Source organism: Dunckerocampus dactyliophorus, chromosome 10 (assembly GCF_027744805.1).
Source record: "Dunckerocampus dactyliophorus isolate RoL2022-P2 chromosome 10, RoL_Ddac_1.1, whole genome shotgun sequence".
Taxonomy (NCBI): domain Eukaryota; kingdom Metazoa; phylum Chordata; class Actinopteri; order Syngnathiformes; family Syngnathidae; genus Dunckerocampus; species Dunckerocampus dactyliophorus.
In genome coordinates, this window is record NC_072828.1 from 31,951,317 (window position 1) to 31,968,742 (window position 17,426).

At 44.2% G+C, this 17,426-nt stretch overlaps 1 protein-coding gene across 7 annotated transcripts in view; it reads left to right on the forward strand.

The window, feature by feature from the left end:
* The window catches only part of palld (palladin, cytoskeletal associated protein), an 88,507-nt gene that overhangs the window by 40,182 nt on the left and 30,899 nt on the right, over positions 1 to 17,426 (forward strand). The window contains exon 1 of one of the 7 annotated variants that reach the window (XM_054789234.1): positions 11,318 to 11,401. The exons of the other annotated variants lie outside the window; for them this stretch is intronic. Coding sequence (XP_054645209.1) covers positions 11,337 to 11,401 — 65 coding nt within the window. The 5' untranslated portion in view covers positions 11,318 to 11,336. Of the gene's footprint in view, positions 1 to 11,317; positions 11,402 to 17,426 lie in introns of those variants that run through there. 7 annotated transcript variants of the gene reach the window in all.

Genomic DNA, 17,426 nt, shown 5'->3' on the forward strand with positions numbered 1-17,426 from the left:
TGTGTGTATGTGTGTGTGTGTGTGTGTGTGTAGCTTTAATGCTAATGAGCCGTGTGTATCTCTGACACAGTGTGTGTCTCCAAGAAGTACGTTCATGTCATGTATGTATGTATGTATGTATGTATGTATGTATGTGCAAGGGTCCTGGAGAGTACTTGGGAGTTTGCCCAACCGGTCTACATGTGCTGGAAAAGGCATTCGACCGTGTCCCTCGCGGTGTCCTGTGGGGGGTGCTCCAGGAGTATGGGATTGGTGGCGCGCTACTACGTGCCATTCAGTCCTTGTACAACCGGAGCAGGAGCCTGGTTCGCATTGCCAGTAGTAAGTCAAGCCTGTTTCCGGTGAACGTTGGCCTCCGCCAAGGCTGCCCTTTGTCACCGATTCTGTTTATAATTTTCATGGACAGATTTTCTAGGCGTAGCCAAGGTGTCGAGGGAGTCCAGTTCGGGGGCACTAGGATCTCATCTCTGCTATTTGCAGACGATGTGGTCCTGATGGCCTCATCGGGCTGTGACCTGCAGCATTTACTGGGACGGTTTGCATCTGAGTGTGAAGCTTCTGGGATGAGACTCAGCACCTCCAAATCCGAGGCCATGGTTCTCAGTCGGAAAAGGGTGGATTGCTCCCTCCGGGTTGGGAATGAGGTCCTGCCCCAGGTGGAGGAGTTCAAGTATCTCGGGGTCTTGTTCACGAGTGAGGGAAGGTTGGAGCGTGAGGTCGATAGGCGGATCGGCGCAGCGTCTGCAGTAATGCGGTCGCTATACCGGACCGTCGTGGTGAAGAGAGAGCTGAGCCGGAAGGCAAAGCTCTCAATTTACCGTTTGATCTATGTTCCCACCCTCACCTATGGTCATGAGCTTTGGGTCATGACCGAAAGAACGAGATCGCGGATAGTAGCGGCTGAAATGAGTTTTCTTCGTAGGGTGGCGGGACTCACCCTAAGAGACAGGGTGAGGAGCTCGGTTATCCGGGAGGAGCTCAGAGTAAAGCCGCTGCTCCTTCACATCGAGAGGAGCCAGCTGAGGTGGCTCGAGCATCTAGTCCGGATGCCTCCCGGACGCCTCCCTGGTGAGGTGTTTCGGGCATGCCCAGCCGGGAGAAGGCCCCGGGGAAGACCTAGGACACGCTGGAGGGATTATGTCTCACAGCTGGCCTGGGAACGCCTTGGTGTCCTCCCGGTGGAGCTGGAGGAGGTGATCGTGGACCGGGAAGTCTGGGCTTCCCTACTGAGACTGCTGCCCCCGCAATCCGGACCCGGATAAGCGGAGGAAAATGGAATGGAATGGAAATGTGGAAGAAAATGGGTGAACATATGGATGGTTGGGTGGAGCATGATCGTGCTGCCAGAACTTTGGGTACATTTGCAATCTAATTTCAGATGTTCAATTAAGTTTCAGAGGAGCCAAAATAGTCTATTGGACGTGTGTTGTCTTTTATGCTGGAGACAGTTTAAAAGTGGTTTTAGTAACCCCTACACACCCTTTTGTGTGTGTGTGTGTGTGTGTGTGTGTGTGTGTGTGTGTAGCTTTAATGCTAATGAGCCTTGTGTATCTCTGACACAGTGTGTGTCTCCAAGAAGTACGTTTAGATAGCTGTAAAAAGCAGGAAGGATATCATGTATATAACGTGCAGCAAAGAGTGGAATTAAAGAGTGGGACAGAACCATCGGCAGCTACGCTGAAAGCTGGAACCCAAAGCACAGACGGAGTTTCAAAAATACAAAAGCTTATTCCAAAAACCAACAACAAAGTCGGGAACAAAAAACACAGATGACAAAAGGTAAAGGTAAAGCCATGCTCGCAGTTGGAGCGCCATACTACCAAAACGCAAGGGCAACAGGTTTGCGTTAAAAACAAGCATGCAAACAGCACGAAGGCAAGAAGCAACACTGAGCACAGGAATAAAGCAAACCCCCACCCAAGATGGCCTGGTGTCCAATATGTGACAAGCCGAGGCTTAAGAAGGTCTGACCAAATGACAGCAAGCAATGTGACTCCTCCCAGGAACACCAAATAAGGGCACTGCAAGCCACACAAACGTTAGAAACACTGGCATAGCTATGTGAGCGCCATGCTAACATTACATGTTAAACATCATGCTAGGTTAGCCTATTGGCTGAAGAACTAAACCATCAAAATTACAGCTCCCATGTCTGTAGCTGACTGTAGCTGATCGTTGCTCCACTTTAAGATGTGCAGCGAAGGAGAAGGAAGGCGCCTTTTCCTTTGTGATGTCATGAAGACACAACTTGTAAAGTGAGCATTTGAGCTTTTGTGAGCTTGCGAGTCAAGGTGGTTCATTCATGCTCACTAAGTGCACCCAGACGCTTGGCAGCGCCTGCGCTCTAAGCCCAAAAGACCTGCTGGCATCAGCCTCATCTTAGCTTCCAAAACAATTGCAATCATATGTACAAACAATACATTTATAAAGGAGTTGAGGGGAGGGTTAGGGTTATATGATCTGTATATATGATCTGTTATTCCTTGTTTTTATTCATGATAACAGTGCATTTTTAAGGTGCAAAACAGTGTTCAAGGCCTACAGCCTAGTGGGTTGTGTGTGTTTTTATGACGTATGGATGGATTTCATGATCAAGATGGAGGTTTTGCAAGATAGAAGAGTGGTGTGTGTGTGTGGGAATCTCAGCTTGAGCCTTGACTTTGTTTGCATGTTGTCCTTGTGCTCACGTCCTCCTACAATCCAAAAACATGGCTTCTGTTGACTGAATACACAAAGTGTACATTCTGTAGGCATGAATGGTTGTGTGCCTGTTTGTAAGGGACTGACTACAGGCTATAAATCCACTAGCTTGGAGGTGTAGTCTTCTTTCCTTCTCTTTTCCTTCTATTGCTGAGCAAGGAGCTGTGGCTGTCGGCATTGGTGGAATACCTTCGCCGTGATTCATAGCTCCCCTCTCAGCAGTGTGTTTGTGTTCACGAGGTGGAAGTAATCAAGTCCCTAATGAAGTATTAACAACTGCTTGCCCGCTCGCTTACTGAGGTGTTGCTGTGGTTTTTGTGAAAAGCAAACGCAGCACATTGAATGTGGTTCGCCACTGTAACGTTACAAAGTGAGGCCTGGGAAGGAAAGAGGTTGCAAAGGAAGCAAGTTAAAAGCTGAATGAGAGTTTTTTTAAAAAGCAAAAAATGTCACATTAGCTCTCAGTGTTGAGAGATGGGCAGTCCTTAAAAGGACATGCCAGGTCCAGGATTGGGTGAGACTCCCCAGTGTCTCGGTGCGAGATTGGTCGGTCAGGCTAGAATGACCTGCATGGAATGGAGAAAGTTTCCAAATAAGGAAGAGAGCTGTGCGAGCTGACCTTCCTCACGGGGTGAGCGGAGGCCGGGCTAACAGAAGACCTGAGTGGACTCGTATGTCTGAGAGTTGACAGCATGGAAACTACAGGAATCACACTTGCGGAAGGAACATTCCGTTATGCTGAACACTGCTGTGACAAAGACTCATAACACAATAACAACCTCTGCTTGTTGGATTATTTGCTCCTGAGCCGTATCTCAGTCTCAGTCTGAACCCAGCCTGGATTCTGATATTTTCATCTTCATCCTAAAACTTTCTTGAAATTCTAACCTCAATCCTGCGCTTGATCTCTACATTGGTCTTATGGTTAGGGTTAGATTAGGAAATCTTAATGATGATTTCCATCCAGATGCTGGTCACAGTCTTTATCCTGATTCTGACCCTGATCTCGGTCTGTCTTGATACAGGTTTGAATCATAGTCCTGCTTCTGGTCTTAATGAGTTTTGGACATTCAAAAGTTGAATCCTGATCTCCGTTGTGATCGTAATCTTGGGCTTAATCCTGATCCCCTTCAGAAGTAAGATCCTACTCCTGATTTCAACCATGGTCATGATCCCTGATCTTGATCCTGGTTCTCACTATGATCTCAGTCTCAACACTGTTCCGGGTTCTCCTCGTGATCTGAATCATAATCCTGATTCTGGTCTCAATTATCATTTAAATCTCAATTATGAATTTGATCCCAAATTGTATCTTCATAATAACCCATCCATCCATCAATCTTCTATGCCGCTTATCTGCTTGTCATTAGGGTCGCAGGTATGCTGGAGCCTATCCCCGCTTACTGTGGGCGAGAGGCGGGGTACACCGTGGACTGGTCACCAGCCAATCACAGGGCACCTTCATAAATGATATGACAGAAATAGTCTTGATTCTTATCTTCATTTTCATCACAGTCCTTTGGTAATCCTGATTTTGATCTCATTCTTAATCCTGGTTTGGAAAAGGATTTCCGTCTTTATCCTGCTGTTATGTCCTGCTGTCGAATACATCACCATGGGATGCAGAGCAGAGGTGAATAGTGAGCAGAAAAAGTCTTTAATCAGGCTTTAAAAAGGATTAAACATAAACTACACGACTAAACAAGACCTAGCGGTGAGGAAATAGATGCTGTCATCAGTACGTGGAATAAAGTTATGGAAGGGATCAAGTGAAGAAATCAAACAAAACACTAACATGAGCCAATTCAAGAAACAGTACAAGCAGTTGATGCCTACAAAGTACAAGGAACCACTGTGTACATACAATACTATGTCTACTTACTACTAACTCTTCGTGTCACTCAGCATCCACCTATGTTTCTGTCAACTATTAACCCTTTCATCACTTCTATGTGTATTATGACGGTTATATCATTGATTTACAGTGATTATAGACCTGAACTGCTATTGTACTACATTGTTATACTGCCTTGTGTATTTAAAATAGTCAAACAGTACATTTGGAATACAAGGAGTGAGCAAATACATTGTAATTGGGTTAGGGTTAAACATCTACTCACCAGAGGTGTCAATTTCATCTCCTCAGTCAGCTGTTGTTGCCGTAACTTGGCTTGTCAAACAGTTTTGCACTGATCAGCCAATCAGAGGATGCTGACGTAACTTTGGGCCAGCTAGCACCTTCTTTATTTATGTTAAATTGTTCATATGCTGCTTGTTCCACACAATTTCTGATTATAAAGGTATTTGAAAATAGAGAAATGTTCTCCCTTTACATTGTACAAGTGTTTGGAAGCATATTTAATGTGACAGTGTGTGAATGAGCCCCAAAGCGGAGGCGCTGGCCAGGGCTTCAGAGAAATCACAAGAATGTACAATGCAAAAGTGTAAAAACAATAACCGGCATTGCATTAGGGTAGGTATTGCATGTTCTCCCCGTATGCGCGTGGGTTTTCTCCGGGCACTCCGGCTTCCTCCCACATTCCCAAAAACATGCAGATGAGGTTAATTGGCGACTCTAAATTGTCCATAGGTATGACTGTGAGTGTGAATGGTTGTTTGTTTATATGTGCCCTGCGATTGGCTGGCGACCAGTCCAGGGTATACCCCGCCTGTCGCCCGAAGTCAGCTGGGATAGGCTCCAGCATGCCCCGCGACCCTAATGAGGAAGAAGCGGTATAGAAAATGGATGGATGGATGCATTAGGGTAGATGGTCAAAAAGAGTCAACAGTGGCGAGTAGGAAGATCCAAGCATAGGCAAAGCAGCATGAGACAGCGCTAGGACAAGCGAAGGCACGTCAATACTCTGCTATTATATAGCTTTTGATTGCTATTTTTGATGACTCGTTGAAAAGGTTGTAGCTTGAAAATGGTTAGTGGTAAAGGTGTACTGTAAATGAGAAAAAGCATCAGTATGACCTCAAGATTGTGATGGAAGTAAATGTACTCATCTATTTTGCATATTATGACAGCACCAGGCTCAGAATTTGTCAGATTCCTGTCTCCACGATACCCGCTCATCAGCAGGCTCATCAAAATGTCTCATCCGCTTGTGATACACTTCCAACCCAGCCATCATCATCTTCATTTACAGCAGGATCTACTACCGCTACCACTACTTCCACGTTTTTTTTTTACATACTCGTTTTTTTTTTACAACTCACCACATCCCCTCCTGCCACCCCGAACACGGTTTAGCACAGTATTGGGTCAAGTATGGACGAACTGCCACACGCACAAGGGGCTTCAAAGTCCATAAACGTATGAACGTTTTGTAGAAACACCCACAAATGTTGCTCAGATTGAAGTTACAGATGTCCGCCATCTCCTTGTTTAAAGTATGAACTAAATATTTGCAGAAATCCATCCATCCATCTTCTATGCTGCTTATCCTCACTAGGGTCACAGGTATGCTGGAGCCTATCCCAGCTGACTCGGGGCAAGAGGCGGGGTACACCCTAGACTGGTGGCCAGCCAATGGCTGGGCATGTGTTATTTGGAGAAATTACTTATTACTTAATATGAACTACAACTTAACTCATTCAATACCAAAGACGTAGTTATACATTTTTATAAACCCGAGCACCCGAGCCAACAACATATTTGTATGTCTTTTACCTTTTTTTGCACGAGAGGCCAAAAGAGATGATGACACAGCTCCCCACTGATGCATTTGAGTGTGGAGGAGTGTAGCGTGCAGAAGGTTATGCATTGTAGGGACATTTTAATGCACGCGCACTGGGGGTGGAACAATTCATTTTAATGATTCAATTCCTATCATGATTCATTGCTGCTGATACGATTCAGGATATGACCCAAAATGATTCAGTAATTTTAAATCAATTCAGTAACTTTTTTGCCAAAAATTCAAGCAGTGTGACTGTGAAATAAATACCTGGATACTGGACAGTGCAGGTAAACTTTCCTACATTCCCCTTGTTTCTTTGTAAGGGAATCAGATATAAGTTAATTCTGGGTTTAAACAAACGAGTGAACAACAATTAATGGCAAATGCGTTCCCATTTTATTTGAATCAAGTGCAGCCAACACTTGAGGTTGAATGAACATAACAGGAGGTTAACCTTTTCTGCTCTTATTTTCAATATTCAATAAAAGTACAGTCAGTGTAACCAACGTTTCAACAGTAGGTTTACCTGCTACTTCTGCTTTTGTTTTTCAACATAAAAATACTACAATATTAATATCATTGCTACTGCAAGAGGTCAGCGTTATGTGAGATCCCATGGCGCCTTAGTAGGTGGTTGGAGACATTTGTGGTGTTGCCGTGGTGTTTTCTTGACCTTTACATATCCTACAAACAGCCAACGACTTATTTAGAACATTCCCTCTTTGCAAAAGCCAAAGTGTTTCCACACACTGGACCGCAATGGTGGCTGAATTATTTCTCGCTTGCTGGCTCGTCCTCTGCCATCCGCCACGCTACGTTTTGTTGTCTGCTGGCGCATGGAGATGACATCACAGACAGGCAGACTGAATCAAGTAATATTTAACGTCATTTATCATTAAAAGTCCTAAAAAAATAATGTTCATTAGGGCACACAGTTCCAGTTAGCATTTGCTAGCAAACATTAGCCATATACAAGAATGTAAAATGATGATGCAAAAGACAATGCAGCCCAAGTCAAGGCAACATATTGAAAAGGTTTCACCAATGGGCACATTTTTAATGTCATCATGAAATAATAGTTTAAGAAGGCAACGTGTAGAAAACACTGATTTCTGTCGGAGAGTTCATGATGTCAAGCAAAGCCAGTCAACAATACACTTTTTTTCTACATAGCTAGCTGCTACAAGTGAACAGATAACTTTAGTTATAGATATAGACATCTTAGAGCAGAGTTAGTTCATCCATCATCACAATCATAAAGATGAAAGTTGCATCTTCGTGTGTAGCTTGAAACGCTGCGGAGGAGCGAGCGCCAATCAGGAGGGGAGCTTAATGTCAGCTGACTGATGTCATATGACAACTACAAAGTGACGTTCACGCGATCTACCCAAACTACCTTGGCGATCTACCGGTAGCTCGCCATCGACGTAATGGCCCCTCCTGATTTAGAGCATGGATCAAAATACTGTGTAGCACCCCCAAGGCCTCTGTTTGGACCAACAATCAGATCTCTTCAGACAATACTTGGCAAAGAGGAACTAGGCAAGGTTGTCCACTCTCTCCCTCACTATTTGCTAACTTCATTGAAGCCACATTTGGACATCATGTAAATATTAAAGGCATCCACACAACAAATGTTCATCCTAAGATAATGCTGATGATGTATTACTCTTCCTAAATTCACACTTTTCATCTCACAAATGTATCTCACTCATCAACAGTGTTAGCACCTTCTCAACTACTCCAAATCCACAGTACTGCCCATTCTTTGTTGTTTCCCAAGGCTCCCCTACCCCATTGTGCCTTGGGCTCTTGGGGGGCCGGCCTTAGTTTTGCCTGACCCCGTGGGGTTGGTGGCTCTCTGTTAGTGGGGGCTTGGCCTGGCTGTGTGGGGCGGAGCTTGCTGGGTGGTGAGAGGCAGTCCCCCTCCTTTCATACGTTCTCAGTGACAATTGCACGTTTACACATATGCACGTATATACAGTACACTCCTGATCAAAATCTTAAGACCAGTTGAAAAATGTCTAGAATTATCATTTTGCACATTTGGATCTTAATGAGGTTTTAAGTAGAGCTGCAATATGCAAACGCAAGAAGGGGGAGTGAGACGAAAAGCATTTTGGAAAAGTAATTTATTGAAAACAACAAATAAACTGAAATAGGCTGTTTATCAGCTGATCAAAAGTTTAAGAACATAGGCTATAAAAGCCCAAATGTGCTCCAAATGTTGATGTAGTGTCATCATTCCCACTGTCATGCCCTCCTGATTGTAAAGCTAAGAAGCTTTGTCTTTTTCAACGTGGTGGGATTGTGGAGCTGCATAAGCAAGGCCTCTCGCAGCGTGCCATGGCTGCTGAGGTTGGGAGCAGGAAATCAGTCATTCTAAGTTTTGGAAAGATCCTGAGCATTATGGAACAAAAAAGTCAAGTGGTAGACCCAAAAACATCACACCTGCGCTGAGCCGGAGGATCCCATTGGCTGTCCATCCAGACACAGGGCGGTCTTCCACCCACATGAAGGTCCTTACTGGTGCCGACTGCAGTGCAATAACCATCAGACGCCATCTGCGGGAAAAGGCTTTCAAAAACAAAAAAGGAATTCAAAGACCTCGTCTCCTTCAACGCCACAAAAGTGCCCGTTTAGACTTTGCCAGGGAGCATCAAACATGGGACATTGAAAGGTGGAAAAATTATTCTCTGATGAGATAAAATGTAACCTTGACGGTCCAGATAGCTTCCAACGTTACTGGCATGACAAGGAGATCCCACCTGAGATGTTTTCTACCCGGCACAGTGGAGGGGGGGCCATCATGATCTGGAGTGCTTTTTCATTCAGTGGAACACCGGAGCTAACCAAAACCTCAACCACACAGACGAGGGCCATCAGTCATGAGAAATGCCCGCTGCAACATCTGCACGTAAGCAGCCGCCATTTGACGATCCCGCACCATCTGAAGCTCCTCCATCAGGAGGGCATGGCAGTGTGAATGCCTGACATAAAATAAGCAGATTTTGAGCAGACTTTGTCAAGTATAGCCTGTGGTCTTAAACTTTTGATCAGGTGATAAACAACCTATTTCATTTTTTTTTGTTTTGTTGAAATTACAAGTTCCAAATGTTTTTTGGTCTGTGTTTGCATATTGTAGCTATACTTTAAACCTCATTAAAATCCAAATGTGCAAAACACTAATTCTAGCAATTTTTCAACTGGTCTTAAGATTTTATCAGGAGTGTATACATGCACAGCTACAGAGATACCTGTTCACACATACATAGAAACATTCACAGTACATACGTACTTCCCCACATAAGTCACATAAGTCACATAAGGTCCGCTTGGTTAAAAAAAAAAAAAAGAAAAAAAAAAGCTGCTATCAAGGTGTGCAATTGTAACGGAGTGTAAATGTGCTGTGATAAATGATGACAGAAGTGTTGCAACAGCGCCTGTTGCTGGTGAATAGTGGCATGTGCACATTGCTGCAGGAAGTGCTCAGAACTGCACTGTGGGATATTTGGTGATGTAATGTTTACTGTGTGTTTATATTTTGTCATATACAACGTCATGTGCATTTGATCGTGTTCACTAATTGGAAAGAGCCAGTCTGCACTGTTGAGTGAAGTTTTATAGACTTTAATGCAGTTTCTTTGTTGAACTAACTTGGAATCATTTATGTGCAATGTAGATGATCACCTGTCATTCTTCTGTAAAACTGTTGTTACAGGTAACATTCTATGTTCTACTTGTTGCTACTTTGGTAATGCTAATTGCTTGGCCTCATTTAGTATTGCGCTGTGCAGCAGCAGCCATGTTGGCCACGTGAGATGTGTTCAGGGACATCATGCAAAAGAAGTTTGAATGTGTTAACTTGTCCTGTATTGTAAATTGGATTACAAAATATTTCATTGTATGAATATCAGCGCACCTGTGAGACAAATGATAAAATGTGAAGATAATAATGTGAAGGGGAATTAGAAAGGGTTAGCCAACCAATATACTATACCATCACAACCAATTGGAACACTTTTTTGTTTTGTAAAATGGAATCCAAATTGCTGTAGAAAGTGCTGAGAACTGTTAGGAATGAGACATGATTATCCCGTGACCAAAGTGGACGCTCACCTGTCATTCCTCTGTAAAAGTGTTGTTACAGGACACACTGCTGTTAAAAGAAGTCCATAATCCACCTGACTGGATGTGATGCATTCAAGCGACAGCATTGTGGAGCTGCATTCCCCCACATCAAGTTGTGGACCGTCACACAATCCCGTTCACTTCCCCAACATCAGGGTCCTCCTTCAGTTGGCCTGTACCATCCCAGTAACATGGTGTGAATGTGAGCCAAGTGCCAGTACCTTGAATCGTCTGAACACCTACACGAGGGCCAGTATGACGCAACAGCGGCTGACCTCGCTGGCACTTCTCCACATTCACTACAAAAAGGTTATCAACCTGGAGGAAGTGGTGGACATATTTTCCAAGAAAGATGATGCTGAATGAGCGATAGGTAAGGCTGAAACACATTGTAGTGATTCATATTGTGTAGGCCTGTGGAAATAGCATCCACCACTGAAGCCATGGCATGCTCAGTCGCCCAGTAAACTGATGAAGCTTGTCATTTGGAGGAAATAACATTGTTGTTATGTCTGTCCAAAATATGTATCAGAAAACTGTTTTTTCGGGCTCCAAATGCAAAATCTTCCCTGCTCTGGGAGGGGGGGGGACTCCCCCCCCCCCCCTCGCTCCCTCTCAAAAGGTCCGTTCACTCAGATTTTTGAACCCCCCGAAAAATATCTGGTTACGGGCCTGAAGAATGATAAAGTGTCATCTTAAAACATATAGGCCGAGCTTTTACTCTGAAAAGCGCCCATGTGCTTTTACTGTGACGGGGCGGGGGGTGTAGACAGCCTGACTCATGCAGCCCGAGGGTGGGCGTCTGTCAGCGTGTCATATATGCCGCTCCTACCTGACAGCACTGCAGTCGCTGCTGCAGGGGAACCACTACGAGGACTTGGAAGGTAGAAAGAAAACTTCTCTCCTTTGTTTGCTTTTGCATGGGGATGTCGGTACCTGCTTCACTTCAACTTTAAGTCGAGTGAAGGCAAGTCTTGTTATGGAAATAGTTTCTTGGATGAGTTTGGGATGTTTATGAGACATTGCTATGCTTGCTTCTTAGAGCAAACTATCGCTCTCTGGTTCCTCCTCCTTCTCTGCCTGCTGCTGCTAATCCCATTTGATGCCGATGCCTGTCTCATTCCTACGTAACGAAGCAAACCCCAGAGTGAGGATAAATGGATGGATGGGTGGGTGGATGGATGAACAAATGGATGGATGAATTGATGGCTGTAGGTCTCGGTGTGACGTGCAACGTGAGACGAGTGATAAAAGAGCCTTGAGGAGCTGCTGTTGCAGAAAGAAAACCCCCTCTGTGCTGCATTTGAAAGGAAAACAGTCCGCTTCTACTTTGTGCGTGCGTGTGTGTTTGTGTGTATGTGAAATTAGAGGCCGCAGAGGGAGCGGAGTGGGGGTTGCCTTGGCGAGGGGTTGAAAAAGTCAAGGATAGTGACAGGAGGGGAAAGTCAGTTGACAGGACAGAAGTCTTCTCTGTTTCTGCAGCAGCTTTTGGGGATGGTCAAAGTTCATGTGGAGCAATCCTTTCCCCGATCAGAATAACACCCATTTTAATTATGACTTATGACATTCCTTAAGAATGCTTTAGCTGTAGCGTGCACTCATTTACTTTTACTGTCAAATGAGTCATTTCATAGGAAAGGAACCATATTTGGTAACTTGAACGGGTGTTTAAATAAGACCTTGAATACCTCATGCCTGCAGTATGTGTGTGTGTGTGTGTGTGTGTGTGTGTGTGTGTGTGTGTGTGTGGCAGTAGGAAAACATTCTTTCTCACAGCAAACCAGGTCAAAAGTGCTAATCGTGCAGAATGTATACACTGAGATATCATTCTAATTATATTTTTCCACTGAAATAGCTTTTTAAGAGCTGTACTGGACTGTAATCATTTCATAATCATTTCATCAGTGCGCACACTGATCATCAGGCTTAACGGTAAATCTAATGTTGGGAAATGGTGACGTGTTTCCCGTCTTTCGCCATCAATCATGTTGGAATCAGAACCAGTTCGGTGGGCCCGAGTCACTGTGGAGGTTTGAGAGTCACTCAACAACTCTTTTGCTGCTTTGTGGCAAGCGCGGACTTGACTACACATGATGATGTCGTGTCAGTGTTCAATACCTGCTGGATTCACTTAAGACCAATTGCAAGTCATATTTATTCTGCATACTTACCAGTGGAATTAGAGCCACATTAAATAGTTTTGTGTTGCTCAGATTTCCCACAGCCCCTGGACACAACGCCCCGCTGGCCTTGCCAGCTTTTTTGTTGTGTCATTAGTCAGTCCTTCCAGAATTTGTTGGGATTTTTGTGTGATTGTCACTAGCGATGGAAATTCCGTCTCTTTTTCGAGAGTGGCCTAATGGCCTAAGTGGCTCCTCAGATGTTTTTGTTCTCTTAAATTAATTTATTACCAAATTATTTACATTGTGCAAACTGAATTACTAATGTAAGAAGATATTTATTATTTAAATTGATTTATTGAAATTGTCAATAGACAGTTCCAAAAAATATATAACATGAAGTACAAAAACAAAGACCCATCTCAATTGACAAGGTCAAATCTCTGCATGCAAATTTGTAACTATTTACAATCAAACAACACAACATCAACAACACACAACACAACAAAACATAAAAGAAAAAGCAGCATCCAGGTAACAGTTATGTCTTTATTGAAGATTGGTGTTTTTCTGTCACTCATGTTTATCCTTACCCTTTGTAGCGCATCGAGGGAAAGGCTTCTCGAGACGCAGTAACCTGCTGAACACAGGGTCCAAATGGGCGGAGTCCAAATTAAACCTCTGAGGTTTAATTTGGACCCTGTGTTCAGCAGGTTACTGAGACCAAAACCCACAGCTCTTAGTCTTGCAAATGAGGTGAAGCCAGGGCCGAGCCAGAACAATAGATGCTAACGAGCCAGTATCAGAGTCGTTCATACCCAACTCAGGGAACGACACTTCCCTTTTATCGGAGGTGCTAATAGCAGGAGAGGATTATACCACTACTCCGCCCAGGCTTAGTGTAAGGAACCAATAGAAGGAGGGTGTTGGCACACCAATTCAGCCCACTCTTACTGTATTTAAGGCCTAGGCTACCAGCACTTATTAGTTCGCTGACGAAGCTCTTCGGATGAGGAGCGAAACGTCCGACACCTTCTTCACAGAAGTACAGATGACGTCTCAAGAAGCTTTTCCCTCGATGGACAACTCCTGTACGACTGAGAGACTACACAGACGCTTTGTAGCGCATGTCTCCCTCCCTCCTGTTGGTGTGCAGCTTTGTTGTGCTGTGTGTGCTTAACCCCGCCACTTCCCTGCTCATTGTCGACACAGACGCCGCCACATGTCTTGACCAATGACATTGGCCTTTAACAAATAAAAAATAATTGACCCCTAATGATGCGAGCTGGCTTGCGAGTCGTTCATTTCAAAGAGCCGGCACTTAAAGAGGAGTTGTTCGCACCGACACATCACTAACTGTCACGGCCCAAAGTGCCTGAATTTGTCAAAAAGTTGAACTTTTTTTTTTCTCAATAAGATTGCATCAGCTTGTGATTTTATTAATTTATCAATGCTTGAAGTGTTCATTGTAACCCTGACCCCCCAAAAAGCACAGAAGTTTAACAAATGTAACAAAATGTGCTAATTTACACACAAATAGTTTTGAAAAGATGTTTCCACTTGTTGTTTTACCTCACTCAGACTTGGACGTAGGTCCTCCTTGACATTCAAGCTGTACATGCGTGTGTGTCATGCGTTGTGCAACATGTGTGTCAGGGACAAATCCCACTGGTGAAAATGACAATTGTGAGTCAAAGTGTGTGAGAGGTAGCGTGCATCGGACAAAGTTGAGAAGCTGCACATAATTTGCAAGGACTGGTTAAATTTGCATGAACTGACGCAATCGCAACATTGTGAATTGCTAGAGGGTCTGCTTAGTGGCCGTGCACACTTATCAGCTTCCTGTCCCACTAACGTTTCCTGGCATCAGCTGGTGCCTGGCCCTCGTAAAGCGTCTTTCTCTTCAGCTGGCACGACAAAGCCTTTGACGCTGTTTGGGTTCATTAAAGCAGCTGTGTGCAGCTGTTCATTCATTCTGTTTATGGAGCTTTTTGCTGTTTAACGACATCTTGGAGACTTTGGGTTAAAAAGTACAATTTAAACTACCAGCAGCTATTTATACTCGTGGACCACAACGCAGAGAGAGACTTAAGAAGAGTGATACAGCCAGACCAGCGCTTTGTGGGCCACTTGGCTCTCACTCAGAGAGCACAAACAACACCGTCGGCATAACGACAGAGGAACACTTCCCTCTTAATTCAGCCTCAAGCGCTGCCAAAAAAAAAAAAAAAAAGCAAACGTGTGAGCCTCTAAGATACCATATAATCATCCTCTGCCTTTTTGGCTCAATCTGCATCCTCTAGCGGGCCGTGAAACTGTTTCATAGAGATCCAAAATAACACAAAGCAACCAAGGTTGTGTTTTAAATAGTGTTTTTTGTAACTATTCATCCTTTGTTGGTTCACAGGTGAGCTGGAGCCTATCCCAGCTGACTTTCAGGGTGAGAGGTGGGGTCCACATAGCAGCACACCTACAAACAAGCACTAACATTCACACCTATGAGCAATTTCCACTATACAAGTAACATCAAATGCATGTACCCGGAGAAAAGAACTTGCAAACGTTAGAAATGTTCCACTGGAGACTCCAACCCCATTCAGGCAGATGTGCTAACCACTCCTCCACCGTGCTACAACTATCCATTCATCCATTTTCTATACTGCTTCTCCTCATTAGGGTCGCGGCGGCATGCTGGAGCCTATCCCAGCCGACTTGGGGCGACAGGCGGGGTACACCCTAGACTGGTTGCCTGCATTAAAAATGAGCATTTCTTATACAGTGCAGATTCTTTGACATCTTTTAGCAATTGAAATGGAAATAATAACAGCATTCTACATTTACTCACTCAAAGCACAAGAAAAAACTCATTTACTTCACCAGTACAAATCATTTACAGACATCCCAAACTAATGGTGTCATGAGGGGAGAGGCTGACAGGAAAATGTACTCCTCTCCTCTCTTAGCTGGCGCTCCACTGGGTATGGAGGCACGGCCAAAAAAGGAATCAAACAGCTGCTCCAAAGGGCCTCAACTTGCCAAACTATTTCTGTAAAGGGAAATCCTTTGCTTTGCACCCAGAGGCCTTTTGGTAATGTAAGGAACACATGTCTATAGGAGGTAACGCTGCTCTGGATGGATGGATGGATGGATAGATGGATGGATGGATGCATGGATAGATGCATGGATAGATGGATGCATGGATAGAGGGATTGATGGATGGATGGATGCATGGATAGATGCATGGATAGATGGATGCATGGATAGAGGGATTGATGGATGATAGATGGATGGATGGATGGATGCATGGATAGATGCATGGATAGATGGATGCATGGATAGAGGGATTGATGGATGGATGGATGGATGCATGGATAGATGCATGGATAGATGGATGTATGGATAGAGGGATGGATGGATGGATAGATAGACAGATGGGTGGATGAACACCCCATCCTCTTTGCAGCTCACCTTGGGACATTTACAATCCATGTGCCAGCCAGTGTGGCAGTGTGGGTATATGATGGTAAACCACACTCCTTACACCTTAAAGGGTCCCTCCTGACATGATTGATCAACTTTGCTAAAATATGTTACATAATGTTTGTAATTATGTTCTACATTGTTCCATTTTTGATAGTGAACAGTAAATTTTCCAAAATGACATTTATAGTTGATGGCGCCAGCCATGACGAGCTGGCTCTCGCAGTTCAGCCTCATTTCTGGAAGTGACATCATTGGGGTGACCTCTCATCTAAACGCCCACAAGCGCTTCTCCAGGTAGATGGTGGACTTGGTTCTGTATATGTTTCATCCAAGTAGTCGTCATGACAAAATGTGTTGCTGCCTGGTGTTTATAGTATCTGAGTGGTACTGAGGTTTTTTGTTTCTTTTCCAAAAGATGAAGGTTTAAGACAATAATGGACGAACCTTCCATTATTGTCCTTTGCAGTGATCATATCGCTGATGACTGCTTCGATGGAACACCTTTACAAGAAGCATTTGACTTGAAAGTATACAAACGCATTTTGAAAAACGACTGATGGTATTGTGCTGGTACGCAGAAAAAGAAACAAGACTACAAAGAGCAACCACTACATCAAAGTTGGCACAAGAGAGTAGGTCATGTCTTGTTTACATAATGTCACTATTCCATGATAGCGACAAGGCTGCAAAGCATTATACATGTTGTTCAAACATCTTTTCACAGGGGGCAAAGTTGCTCAACCATGTCATGGACCCTTTAAGAGTCATGCTGTTCTGCCGACCCTGGCTCAAGCCCTGCCTGGGACAGGCGGGTTGCATGTGCATAGGCAAGGACAGCCAATGTGACCAGCAGAGACACATTAAACTTCATATTATCCCAGTTGTACACAAACGAAAGGTTGATGAAAGGCAGCATCAGATAAGACAGCTGATGTTGCGTTACAAAGGGATGTGGCCAACTACTGGCCTGGCATGCACATTATGGTGGTTTGAGTGGTTTCTACTGGTCCGTGTTATTCCAACACGCAGGGTGAGAACAAAGGAAAGCCTTGATGATTGTCATGTAAACACGGCAGAGTTCTTAGCATCCCTGCAGCACACCTGTAGAACAACACAATGCTTCAGCATCTGGGTCACTGTGTTTTTCTTTGACAAAAAACAACACTGAACTGTGTGGTCTGCCACAGGAAGGGGCCGTGTTACGCTCCTTGATGCACTGTCAACGTGTTGGCTTTTTAATGAGTGTCTACTAACAGCTCCAGGCTGCTGCTGTGCTGCCTTCCTTCCTAGAAGTCACATCAACACG